This window comes from Sardina pilchardus, chromosome 9 (assembly GCF_963854185.1).
Source record: "Sardina pilchardus chromosome 9, fSarPil1.1, whole genome shotgun sequence".
Classification (NCBI taxonomy): Eukaryota; Metazoa; Chordata; class Actinopteri; order Clupeiformes; family Clupeidae; genus Sardina; species Sardina pilchardus.
This window is the reverse complement of record NC_085002.1, coordinates 6285433-6298657: the sequence shown is the minus strand read 5'-3', so window position 1 is coordinate 6298657 and position 13225 is coordinate 6285433. Positions and strand designations below refer to the sequence as shown.

The 13225-nt window shown below is 41.2% G+C and overlaps 1 protein-coding gene across 1 annotated transcript in view; it reads left to right on the top strand.

Moving 5' to 3' along the window:
• Positions 1–1184: 1184 nt before the first annotated feature.
• The window catches only part of slc6a11a (solute carrier family 6 member 11a), a 29503-nt gene continuing 17462 nt past the window's right edge, over positions 1185–13225 (top strand). Inside the window, exons 1-4 of the mRNA XM_062545431.1 lie at positions 1185–1506; positions 1828–1962; positions 2188–2328; positions 11610–11688. Of these exons, the coding sequence (XP_062401415.1) occupies positions 1335–1506; positions 1828–1962; positions 2188–2328; positions 11610–11688 (527 nt within the window). The 5' untranslated portion in view covers positions 1185–1334. The remainder of the gene's footprint in view (positions 1507–1827; positions 1963–2187; positions 2329–11609; positions 11689–13225) is intronic.

Genomic DNA, 13225 nt, shown 5'->3' with positions numbered 1-13225 from the left:
CTGCTGGATAACAAGCGTCTCTGAACTGACCGCATTTCAGATGTTTTGGTCACTTGATATGACTTACAAGCATAACTGAGCCCTAGCACCAGCTGTGTGCACAAATAGATCCATATAGAATGAAAATATGAGTACTTTAGACCATTATTTGGCAAGGTATGCTCATTCGTTTTGTAAATGCCTTATGGAAACTCTCCACAGGACTTTTGGTTATCCAAAATGCATAATCAAATGCTTACTGCATATGAACCCCTTTGTGTGTACTTAAAACAGAGGAGGGGGAGGAGGGCATTTTTGATTAGATTTACTTGAGACATACTGTAGTTAAATTAATCTGACAGTGTAAAGCACTACACATATTTTACATGAATAATACGACTGTGCTACATAACAATCTGATGTATAAAAATGACTATGGTTAGTGGGTAATGGTATGGTCATATCTTGAATCCCAAAATCTAGATCCCCTACAGCTTGTCGAATAGAACTACTGTTGATGCCATTCTTTTTATGCACACTGCATTAGCTCACTTTTCCGATGATTTCAGATCTCCGATTGGCCAATATCACCATATCTTTGAGGTGTTCAGCCTTCGACAGCTGTTTTTGCATAGCCATGTGGATGAAATTATTTTGCAAAAGAAGGAGCAATGTCAGTTTTTAAACCCTGTATGTATGGACATAGTTTTTAAACTGCATTGGATCAGTAAGCTAGTTCACAGATCCAATTTAGTAACTTAATAACTAACTGACTCACCAAAATAAAGAGGATTGGGTACATTAACATAGTCTGTTGCTTGAGGAAAGGGGCTTCCGGGTCACATCAATTGTGTTCTGGCAAGAACAGGAACATGAGAGCAAGTCTTGTTATTTGATATGTCCATTTCGTTTTGAGTACAATTTTGAAAAAAAAAAAAAAAAAAAAAAAAGACTCGTTATCCATGTTTTTTTTTTCATTTTGGTTGTTTTGGATATAGAAACACATTTTAATTGTTGCCTTTAAATTGAAAAACAAACGAACGAATTATACTCAGACCCCCAAACATGTAGCCTATTTAAAATTCCTTTTTTTCAATATTTCGAATTTTGACAAGATATCAATCAGTCGCTAGCTGTCAATTATTGGTAGGCTACTTCATAAGGTAAAATAATTTGCTTAAGTCATAGTCATGATCAAGAAATAATAAAGTGACAGCCAGTACACACCTCCCACCCTGGCACAAACTGAAGCACCTGCCAGCCAGTCACAGCTCCTACATAAAGGCACCAGCTAGTCATGACAGCTCACACTCCTATCCTCTGGATCTAAGCTCTGTAACTCTCTCACTGAAAGTATGTTGGACTCCTCCCAAAGTCGGGCAATGGTGCCTGTGCTTGAGAACTCTAAGCAACAGGAGAGAGGCCAGTGGGCAAACAAAGCAGAATTTATTCTCACAGTGGCTGGCGCTATCATAGGTCTTGGCAACATATGGAGATTTCCGTATCTATGCTACAAGAATGGTGGAGGTAAGTTGGAATGAATGCTAAGCAGGCAAGCGTTTCTTTTTATTGGCGTAATGTATGAACAATATAGATTTGTTTTTCGATTGAATTTAGTAAAAAAGTTAACCATGCCTAAACTGATATTTTGTGAAACCCTTTTTTCAAACACACAATACTTGTTAGTTTTGTTTTGTGTTATCCATTGACAAAGTTGTTGCAAAGTTATGTAAATCTGTCATGTCGTATATCAACTTAAGTTCCAAAAGAGCAAAGGAGTGAGAACAAGGCAGGGTGAAGAGCCTAGATTTTTCGCTGATGTAGCTTTTCACTGTTTGGAACCCCAAGGTGCATTTCTAGTTCCATATTTCCTTTACTTGGTGACATGTGGCATCCCCCTGTTTATACTGGAGACTGCACTTGGCCAGTATACCAGCCAAGGTGGCATTACATGCTGGAGGAAGTGCTGTCCTCTGTTAGAGGGTGAGTAAAAAAATCAGAAAAGCTGCAAAGAATTTGTCAGCATATTTCTACTGTGCACTTTAAGATAAATCTATAGAACTTTAAGATACATGGTTATTATTGTATTAGTTAGTGTCTTTCAAAAACCCCATCTTATATGAAATCTCCAAATTTATCAACAATCGCAAGAAAAATAATTGGAAAAAAAAAAACCTCATGGTATTTATTGTTTACATTGTTTTTCAGGCATGGGATATGCCAGTACGATCATCATTATGTATGGTGCCATCACTTACATCATAATCCTCGCATGGGCTCTCCTGTATTTGTTCTCATCCTTCAGTTATGAACTGCCATGGGCGAGCTGTAAAAATAGATGGAATTCAGGTATGTACAAAAAAGTTATTAAAATATCTATGATTTGTAATGCTATCGTAATGTCAATATTATGCACATTACCTAGAACACAATATGACATCTCTGTTACCAGATTGCTACATGTGTCCCTGTAGTGCTTTATTGATTTGTAGTTGTCATTTAATTTGCACCAGATTATCCTTAAAAATCCCAGAATCCCAGGAATACAGAATACAGAAAAAACAATAGCAATAACAGAATAACAATGGCAAAAGTAAAAAGCAAAAAAAAACCAACAAAAAAAACACAACAACTTTGCGGTGCAGTCAAGTTCCATTTTTCCGAATTTCTGAATACCCGATGTGGTATGAAGGCAGCAATGTCCCCAATCTCCCACTGCCGTCTTCTGATGAGTGTCTTTTGTATTGACTAGCCATAAATGCAGGTAAAATTCAATACTCTTTTCCTCAGTGGTTCCTTGTTGGTGGAATGAATTGCACGGTGCCTAGTTCAATTCAATTCAATTCAGGTGGAAAGGGTAGAGATTAAAATGGAAAAAAAAAACCCTCATATACAATTATATAGAGTGTAAGTAGTGACATGCTTTGTCCACTGTCTCCATGGCTGTGCAATGTGTAAATAAATAAGGGAATAAATAGAAAAAGAGCAGCCAGTTACAGCCAGCGTGGGGATAAAAGATTTTCTGTATTCTCTCTGTGTTGGCCCTCGGCAGTGGTAATGTTTCCCAGAGCGTAGGGCAGAGAAGAGGCAGTTGTTGGGGTGACTGGGATCTCTGCTGATTTCCTTTACTCTCCTGGTGTATATTTCCTCCAGGTTGGGTAGTGCACTCCTGGTGGTAAGTTAACCCTTTCTCACCACTGTCTTTAAGGCTGTATGGTCTTGCTGAGTGCTGTTTCCATACCAAAGCCCTATTCGCACGGGATTAGTATTACCTGTGGACCTCTGGGGCCTCATGTACAAAGACTTGCGTGGAATTCCTACTAAAACATTGCGTACGCGAAAATCTGGAAAGAAGCGTACGCACAAAAAAATTCAGATGTAGAACCATGCGTACGCAGCAATCCACGCAGCTTTCCTTTGTACATCCCAATTTACGTGAAATTAAACGCACATGCACGAGCATTATACTCCACCCTCTCTCCTCCCTCAATCACACTCATTTTAATATGCAAACTAGAAGGCCACTCGAAAACTCAGACCTCCGCGAAGGCAAAATGGCTTATGCCACAATATTAATAAGAGTTAAAACGCATTTGTAGATCCATCCGTTCTCGAACCTGCTACAAAATGTAATACAATTTAAATAATCAAATCAAATGAAGAAGTGCTCTTATCAGACAAAATGGTAAAGATACAGTAGCCTACAGTACGTCTTCATCATCTGTAATTAATATCGAAACAAAAAAACGGTAGTGGCAGAGCGTGGCAGTGGCTAGGGTCAGAGACCGTGGCAGATTCAGTGGTCAGTCTGCAAGTGACAAGGTTCACATAACGCGGTTTGGTGGGCATTTCAAGCATTACAAAATAACATAATCACTCCGTGTCCGAGTAAGAGACCACGCATCGCGCACCCATAGTAGAAGTTTATCCAGGCTTTGCCATGACGATTTCTGGATCATATTCCTATATTTTGCACAAATGTGACAACAATAATGTGAATGCTTACTCGAGGAATGTCAAAGTAGCCTATGCAGTCAGTCAGGGAAATTGCTTCAATTCACGCGTATCATCTTGTCCCATTTGTATTTTGTTTTACTGAAAACTATCGGAAATATGTCTAAACACCCGGAAAATGTTTAAGGCATGGACATATTCGTGAAGCCGATCCCATTCATCGCAGATTTCGAGGAAGGAAAGCTCTTCGAAATCTGAAATGTTTGATAAGCCAGTGAACAATCATGGAACTAAATATAGGCACTATATTTATACGTTTCACATTAGGCTACCTAATTCTTGATATCCTCTGATAAGACTACAGTTTTAATTGCAGATATAGGCTGTTGCATAGTTTGGTAGTATTAACGCACATTGCATGCCCATTTATCTAGAAACATATGCCGACTTCGAAGTGCTATTTTTAATAGCCCACATTTCACTTTGCTGTGCAAATAAAGGCCTTGATTCGTGATCAACTAATGTTGTTGCGCTGCATTGCCTCTACGTGTCGCCAACTGACGATACACACTGGAAATGTGCGTACGCCAGGCATGAAGCTTGCGTGGAGGACCGCACATTCTCACGTTCAAGTCAGTCTTTGTACATCCGGACGTGAGCGTGAGAGTTAGCGTACGCAGCATTTTTGTGCGTACGCAAGCTTTGTACATGAGGCCCCTGGTCATTTTCAAATTATCGCCCCACCTCTGTGTTACTTGCAGCGCATTCGCACGGGATAAGTTAAAGGAATACGCCACCCAAAAATGAAATTAAGCTAGTCTCGGTCACCCCCAGAGTTAGAACAGTGAAAAAAACCCGGTTAAAATCCGTCCGGGCATTCTCCTGCTTTGGGAGCAGCGATGTTAGCTTTAGCTTAGACCAGTTGCTGTAGATGAAGGGTGTCAGTGAGCACGTCCTCCAAAAAAGTGACTGAGACGTCTACATTTTTTTCTAAATATATTTTGGGAGCCGTGTGTTCAAAACGAGTACAAATCATAATGCAAAATCGAACGAGACTATTACCTGGGCAGATCTTTACTTGGAACTATTTTCAGCCTCATCGCCGACGAAGCACCGCTAGCTAGGCGCAAAGTTCTCACGTAGCAGTCTTGTAAACTCCCAACTAGATTCGACTGGAACTTCACAAGTGGTGCTACGTGAGAACTTTGCGCCAAGCTAGCGGTGCTTCGTCGGCGATGAGGCTGAAAATAGTTCCAAGTAAAGATCTGCCCAGGTAATAGTCTCGTTCGATTTTGCATTATGATTTGTACTCGTTTTGAACACACGGCTCCCAAGATATATTTAGAAAAAAATTTAGACGTCTCGGTCACTTTTTTGGAGGACGTGCTCACTGACACCCTTCATCTACAGCAACTGTTCTAAGCTAAAGCTAACATCGCTGCTCCCAAAGCAGGAGAATGCCCGGACGGATTTTAACCGGGTTTTTTTCACTGTTCTAACTCTGGGGGTGACCGAGACTAGCTTAATTTCATTTTTGGGTGGCGTATTCCTTTAAGTCTGTAAATCACTCTATTTTCACTGACATTACACCCGGATATGTCCTATGCTAACGTCCGAAAACAACGCAGAAAGTAGAAAAGATATGCAATTGCAGTAGCAATCACTGAGATGCAGATTCGCACGGGATTAGTATTATCACCGGACGTCTGTGTTTGGCGAAATACAGTAGGTAATTTGCGGCGGAATTTTTACTTCACAAATTACAGACATGGCACATTCGCACGGGACTAAGATCTCAGGCATTCTCCGCAATTATCACAAATCACCAAAGGTCCACAGGTAATACCAGAGCCCCTTTAGGGAGAGCCGGTCCACTTCCTATTAACTCCATTGTACCGGATTGTTCATGCAATCTGTTGAAATTCCGCTGGGGGCGTTGCCGTGCAAGTGATAAATGAATTGTGGTCTATGGGGCTAAGCGGCTAGAACTCGTTTTTTTCACAGTTGACAACTTCATTTCTTAATGTACATTGTCGTAGTAGCTACCTGAGTATAGGTTTTCCACTGGAAATGAAATAAAAAGTCACTCATGTCCTTTCTGCTTTTCATAGGATGGGCCGTTTTCCCTGTAACATGCTAGCATGTAGCTCATGGATGCTCGCGACAATCGCGACCGATTACGACCGTTGTGAAGCTGAACCAAAGATAATTAAGGGCGGAGCAAGATACTTCATGAGAAGCCACTTCCTGGAACCCGAATCGCAAGAGGGGGGGTCAAAATCCCCCTTTATGCAGAGCAGAGGCAGCAACTGTTCCATTGAAGTCTATGGACATAGATCAGAATTTCAACTATATGCTAAAATCTCCATTCTCTAGAGTTAGGAATGTGAATTTTGGGCACGGTTTCATGACCCTCAACCCCTTCTGACCACTTCAGGTACCTTTTTAGCATTTTTGAGCATTCCCGTCTGGAGAAAATCGACTTTATATCAGGTGTGCCCCTCTTGTTTATTCTGCTTATTGGCCGGTTGCTACGTACGCTCTACCTTGACAACATATAGCCAGCCAGCTGAACCAAATCCTGATTTGTGCTAACGACGATCAGATGGGGCTGGGGTAACTTAATGAGAGCAGCGACATATTTCCATTATTCCATTGATGTTTTTATTCAATTCCTTGAAATGTATGCTTTGTGTGTGTTACTTCCATATTAGAACTAATAAATGTAGAGGGCTTGAAAGAGCAGCAAGATTATTTTGGAACATCATCAAGCATTGATAATCGAGTGCTTGATTTTGTACACCTGTGGAAAGGGACCTGATGAAACCCATGAATACGTCTGACACGCAATGACGCGCCTCTTTATGCAGAGGAAGTGATCCCCGTTTTGCGCCCATAGACATGAACTACGACGACGTATCTTGCTACGCCTTAAGGATCTTTGGCTGAACCTTCTTTTAGGTCTATGGCCGTAAAGTGGTTCGCTTGTGTCACGTGACATGAAAACTTTGAAAGGGTTTTTAGGAATAACAACAAATGTTGAAAATTGCATTGGTCTGCTGATTGTCAAGTCAGGTTATCCTGCATCGCATGCATTAATGCAATTTCAGGAGAAAAAATTAGATAAAGACAAATGTGGTACTGGGGGGTTCAGCTCCATTGCCACCCATTCATTCATCACTTGCTCGCGATCGCCCTCTAGTTGCAGTACCATGCGGAAGTATTTCGCTAGTGGTCCTTCTCCCCTTATTAGACAATAGGCGCGTTCAAGTTGGCTGCGCAGCACAAAAACTGCGCAGCACAAGATGCACGTGGTTAAAAATCTGTCCACGATGGTCTAGATGGGCGTGTTTTCGACTCGGCAGTCGGTATCACATGGCCTTAACTTATCGCGGGAGCAAGGCGTGGCCCGGCGGCTGCTCCGCAAAAGAGCAGCCGGTCTGGAGGTACTGCGGAGAGCAGCGGAGCCCCTGCCTTCATGACGTCAGGTCTTTGCCCTAATTGGCTTTTACATCCCTGACGTGTGTGCAGGTGTTTAGATGCCTCCCCATATCCACAAGAGTCCGTGCGGGTCCGTGCCTCGTGATTCGTCACATGGTCAAGTCTAGACCACGGGAAGTAGAGAGTGTACAACTTCATAGCAGCGTTTGCATCCCCGCCCCTGCTGCCACCGGCAGCTCTCGTTGCTGCAAAAGGTCATTTAGAGTTGAACTTGAACACGGCTATTCTCTGGTAATACTAATCCCGTGCGAATAGGGCTCAAGCCAGTAGGCTAATAATACTCAATGGTGGCTCTGTAGAAGTACTTAAAGGTGACATAAGGCCTATTCGGACGGGATTAGTTTTATGGGGGGACGTAGAGTAATGCAGGTTTATCATATGTGACCATTCATAGCGAAATCAGTCGTTTTGCGCACAACGTTATTTTGAGAAAATCAACAATAACAAACTTCCGGGTTAAAATGTTGAATTTCACGTTTTCGCCTCATTCGACTGTATACAGTCTACAGTTTCATATCGTGAACGCATTTCACGGAAAAACATACGTTTTGACTGTTAAACCCGGCGAAGATTCAACACATTTGCTGTCATTCCCGTTGTGCACGCGCTGCTTAAAAGGGTGATTTCTCCTCTTCTGGCATATCGTGACAGGAGAACCATGTCAACTTTGGATGCTGTTATCTTAGCGATAGTTTGTGTAATACCCTCGATATACATATCGTTGGAAAGCTTAGTTTATGGCCGTTCACGTGAGCACAATAACTTAATTTAATTAATTTTACCGAAACGACTGGTTCCGCTTTACAGGGTCACATATGACCTCTGTAATATAAATGTCCAATTCGGACGGGACTAAACATCTCTGTTATTTTACCTGACATGGGAGGAGTAACTACGTTTACGTTCTGCCGTCACATCTTCGTCGCCGTGCACGTGATACTTTGCGTCAGGTACGTCCGGCATTTTCAGATTTGAAAGACTACACAAATTGGTTAAACTAGCAAACGTTAGCTTTATGTTATGCCATAAGTCAGGGCTATTCAACTTCAGTACCAAGAGGGCCGAATGGAAAAATCACTGGGTTTTCAGGGGCCGCATAAAATAAGACGCCGCAAAATAATTGTATCCAACAATATTTGATAAAATCAGAGTAAAATTCAGTTAAATTCAATTGAATTTTATACACTGGCATAGAAACTAAGAACATAGCCTATTATCCATATCCATAAAAAAATCTTCTCAGACAGGTGATAGGCTGCCACACAAACTACAAGTATTTGAAAACACCCAGGCTAACCATAGTATTTCATACCTGATGTCTGATAGCTGCCATATCATGCATCAGTGGGAAAAAATGCAGTGTTGATTTAACTAGCCTACTTCAAGATAATTAGGCTCATAAGTGTTTCAAACACACACAGTAGCCTACAGCGCCAATCTCTCAAATATACTTAGCATTGAATTTAAAGAAAATGTAATGCCAGCTCTGCCTCTGTTTATCTGTTTCACAATTTCTTACCGCCAAAGATTCTAAACTTCGAGCCTGCGCAAATCACAAACAATAACATTCCCACGAGTGGAGTGAAGATGGCTCTGTCTAAAGAAACGTCTAATTGACAACGAGAATCGTTCATTTTACCCTCTGCAACAAGTACGAGACTTTCATGTTTATTGTGCAACGAATCCATCGCTGTAAAGAAGGAATATAAAGTCAAGAGGCAATTCTCTACAAACCACAGCTCCTGCACTAACTTTCCCGAGGGCTCGGAGGAACAGAGACCGGGTATGATTGTAACATTTTTGATTTGCGCACGCTCGAGGTTTAGAATCTTTGGCGGTAAGAAATCGTAATTTAATCAACATTTAATGATAACATTTAAAACGAGTTACACATTTGGAAATGTCAGTTTGTGTAGTGATGTGCTGTGTTCTCTGAGTGAAGATAACTGGAAGAATTAGTCTGGCCAATAGGGGCGGGCCGACAGTGCGCTACTCGCCAATCATATGAAGATCTGTGCACACCCGTCAAAGCGAGTTCATTCTCATGACGAGACACGCGGGCCACAGGAAATTTGAAGCGGGCCACATCTGGCCCGCGGGCCGCTAGTTGAATAGGCCTGCCATAAGTAGTTTGAGATGGCTAACAATATCAAGCTAATAGGCAAACTAGCTAACGTCCTATTAGGAGCTGCACAGCATGTTATGTTTTCATTCAGACTATGGTGGAATTGTTTTCAAATCAGGATGTGACGAAATATTACAGACATCTTTACAGAGGGTTGCGTTCGCACGGGATTAATTTTACCTAAGGTAATTTCTCCGGACCGTTTTACGGAAGGTAAAAGTGTCTGTAAATGTCACCGACATACTCCGTTATGTTTACTGACATGGCGCGTCCGGACGGGACTACATTACCTGGTAATTATTACTTTACCTGATGTCACCCCATAAAACTAATCCCGTCCGAATAGGCCTTAGGCCTATAGAATGGAAACCATTTTTGTCTTGGTTTTGATGAATTAGGAGAGGTTGTGCATAACCAAAGATTGTATGAATCAAAGTTGAATATATACTATTTTAACATCAGAGAACACAGTATACTCGATTCATCCATTCTTCATCCTCTTTAAAGAATTGCTGTGGTAGCCTAAATTACTTCAGGTGTCAGACGCTGGTGTGCCTTTCTTGACGGTGAATCCAAATGTTTGGTCCAAGAAATATGAACACCAAGATACTTAAAACATTCTGCCCTGTCCACCTGAGAGTCGTTGATCTGGAGTGGTTGGTAAACTTTCTGCTGATCACACCTGAAATCTATAAACATCTCCTTTGTCTTGGTAACATTTAGGCATAGGTTGTTGTCTTGGCACCAGTTTCAAAAAGTCTGTCTACCTCATAAGTCATAAGTGCTCATTGTTCTTAGAAATGAGGCCAACTACTGCTTTGTCATCACCAAACTTGACAATGATGGGGAGTCATGTACTGCTGTGTAGTCATGTGTTTAATGTACACTATATTGCCAAAGATCCTTGATTACTATCCGCTTTAACCCTCTCTGATATTGCTTAAAGTATTTGCTCACCTGCCTTGACTCATATATGAACTTCAATCACATCCCAGCCTTTATCCATAGGGCTTAATATGACGTCGGTCCAGGCTATAATAGCTTCAACTCCTCTGGGAAGGCTTTCCACAAGATTTAGGTGTTTATGGGAATTTTTGCCCATTCTTTCTATTATGAAGTTAATAAAATGAGCACACAATATTAAAACGAGGCCACGATTTAGTCAAATGAGTGTATGATTTTGTAAATACGTTTTATCGATGTACAACAAAACCTCCTGGGCTATGAAGTAAGTATTGCATCAGTGCTGAGGGAGGGCCCATAAATATATCAGTTTAGTGGCCGACAGGTGCAAACAACGTGCAACTTATGACAACACATGCAAATCAACAAAACACGTGCAAATAGAAAAAACGACTTAAGAAAACATCTTCATCTTAATTTGACAACATGTGATCATCATTTAGAAAACACGCTGCCAATTCAGAAAACATTTACATTTCAGAAACAAGCTGCCAATTTTCAACACATGCAATCCAGAAATGCGCTTACAATAAAATTCTTTGTGAATACGGGTCCTGATCAGAGCCAAAACTTTTACTGTAAAACAGGAGATAGCTGTCGTCACACACCCCTTCGCCATCTGTTCAGAGGTGTTCATCATTTTTAAGTGTCCCTCTGGAAACATTTCCGTTTTGTTTTGAGTTTGGCAGCGCGTTTCTGGATTGCATGTGTTGTCAATTGGCAGCTCGTGTTGCACGTCATTTGCACCTGTCGGCCACCGTACTTTAAACCTGAATAAATCTGTGGTAAAATACAGTTATTACATTACAGCTATCAAGTTGCATGCAGCCTTTAGGCCAACAATAATAGATAAATAAATTGGGCCAAGCAACAGAAATCAACCAGCTCCACCTCCAATTCTAACTGTAGCATTGTTATTTTTGTCTCTGTTTCTGTCTCTGGCAAGTAGGCCTAAAAACCAACAAATCAGTTAAAAACCCTGATCTTTAGCATTGAATTCAGCATATGTAGGCATACCATGATAAGTGGCATATCCTATGTTTAGAATGTTGATTTCATTTTTTATTTTCTCTATCTTGTATCCCAGATAGTTGTGTCAGTTTTGGTAACGCCTCCAATTTGACTTCACCCAACAACAGTTCATCTTCGGTCATGGAATTTTGGCGGTAAGTGTAAATACAAACCCTCCCTGTCATTGTTGAGGTTTTGTTATATGACTTGAATTGGATTTCCCAACGTTCTACGGAATGATTAATTCATATAATTACCACTGCAAACATATAATTACCGCTGTCAATGGCAACAGGTTTTGTGCTTCTGATTTACGTCTTCGTATCACTCCTAAAGTTGTCCGGTCACTTCTTGATTCTAAAGAATGTTTGATGCAAGTTTATTGATGCGTGTGTTGTGAACTATCTGTGTCTCAGCAAAAGCCACGACAAAACGGTAACAAATGAATTTAAAGAAACATTAACGTTTAATTTTTTGTTTTGGCAAATAGCCATAATAAGCGGGATAATATACTGAACATCGGTCATAGTCGGAAAAACTAGATGTACCACAAAGCGGTACACAATATGACTGCCGCTCAGTCCTGCACATTCTCTCCGCAAATATAAATCACTCTTTTGTTTCCATCATCTACTCCATCCCCTACTGCAACTTTTATGTATGTAAATGACTGTGTGCATGTGTGCGCTTGGTTTTGTGTATGAGTGCTTCTCTGTCTGTGAGTTTTCGCTGTGAGTGTGTGTGTGTGTGTGTGTGTGTGTGTGTGTGTGTGTGTGTGTGTGTGTGTGTGTGTGTGTGTGTGTGTGTGTGTGTGTGTGTATATGTATGTGTGTGTGTGTGTGTGTGCATTTGTGTGGGCGTGTTTATGCATGTGTTTGTGTACATTTTTATGTAGGTGTGTGTGTTGGTGCGTGTGTATGTGCGTATGCCTACCTGTCTACTGTGTGTGTATGTGTCTGTGTGTGTGTATTTATGTGTGTGTGTGTGTGTGTGTGTGTGTGTGTCTGTGCTTGTGTGTGTGTGTGTGTGTGTGTGTGTGTGTGTGTGTGTGTGTGTATGTGTGTGACAGTAGCATCGAGCAACCAGAGCAACCCTTGCTTAATACCACCATCTGCAGGCTGATAAATTCATCTATTTTATAGCCCCCCATGGATGAAATTACACAAAACTTGACATACTCCCAGAGAATGTCAGGATAATCATACACATGAAATTTGGTGCAGTACATCATCACATCTCATCTAAAGGCGATAAAAGCAATATAATATTGCATTTTCATTTTTTACCATGGGGCTGCAATTCACAAATGACTGGTTATAAGCTAAGTTGATGCAGGCTCTTGAGGCCAACATACCACAAACATTTTGTCGTTCTCGGTGCCACGGTTCAGATAGGAAAAACTGCATTTATTGGGTTTCGGGGGCCAGCACGGGGGTGGAGTGGCCCCCGGGGACCAAAAAAGTTTTTCCGTAAAAGTCTACTGGGGCTACATGCCCAACAAGTTTCATGTGCCAGGGTGTTATGGTGTCCCGGGAATCATTGACCAAAAATTCAGGAAATAGATGACGGGAAAAAAGAAAAAAGAAACTTTGACAATCAGGATATGACCGCTACACTAGCTACGCTAGCGGCAATCATAATAAGTCCAATGTAATGTAATGTGAACGGAGACACTAGTGTGAGCTAGAGGAG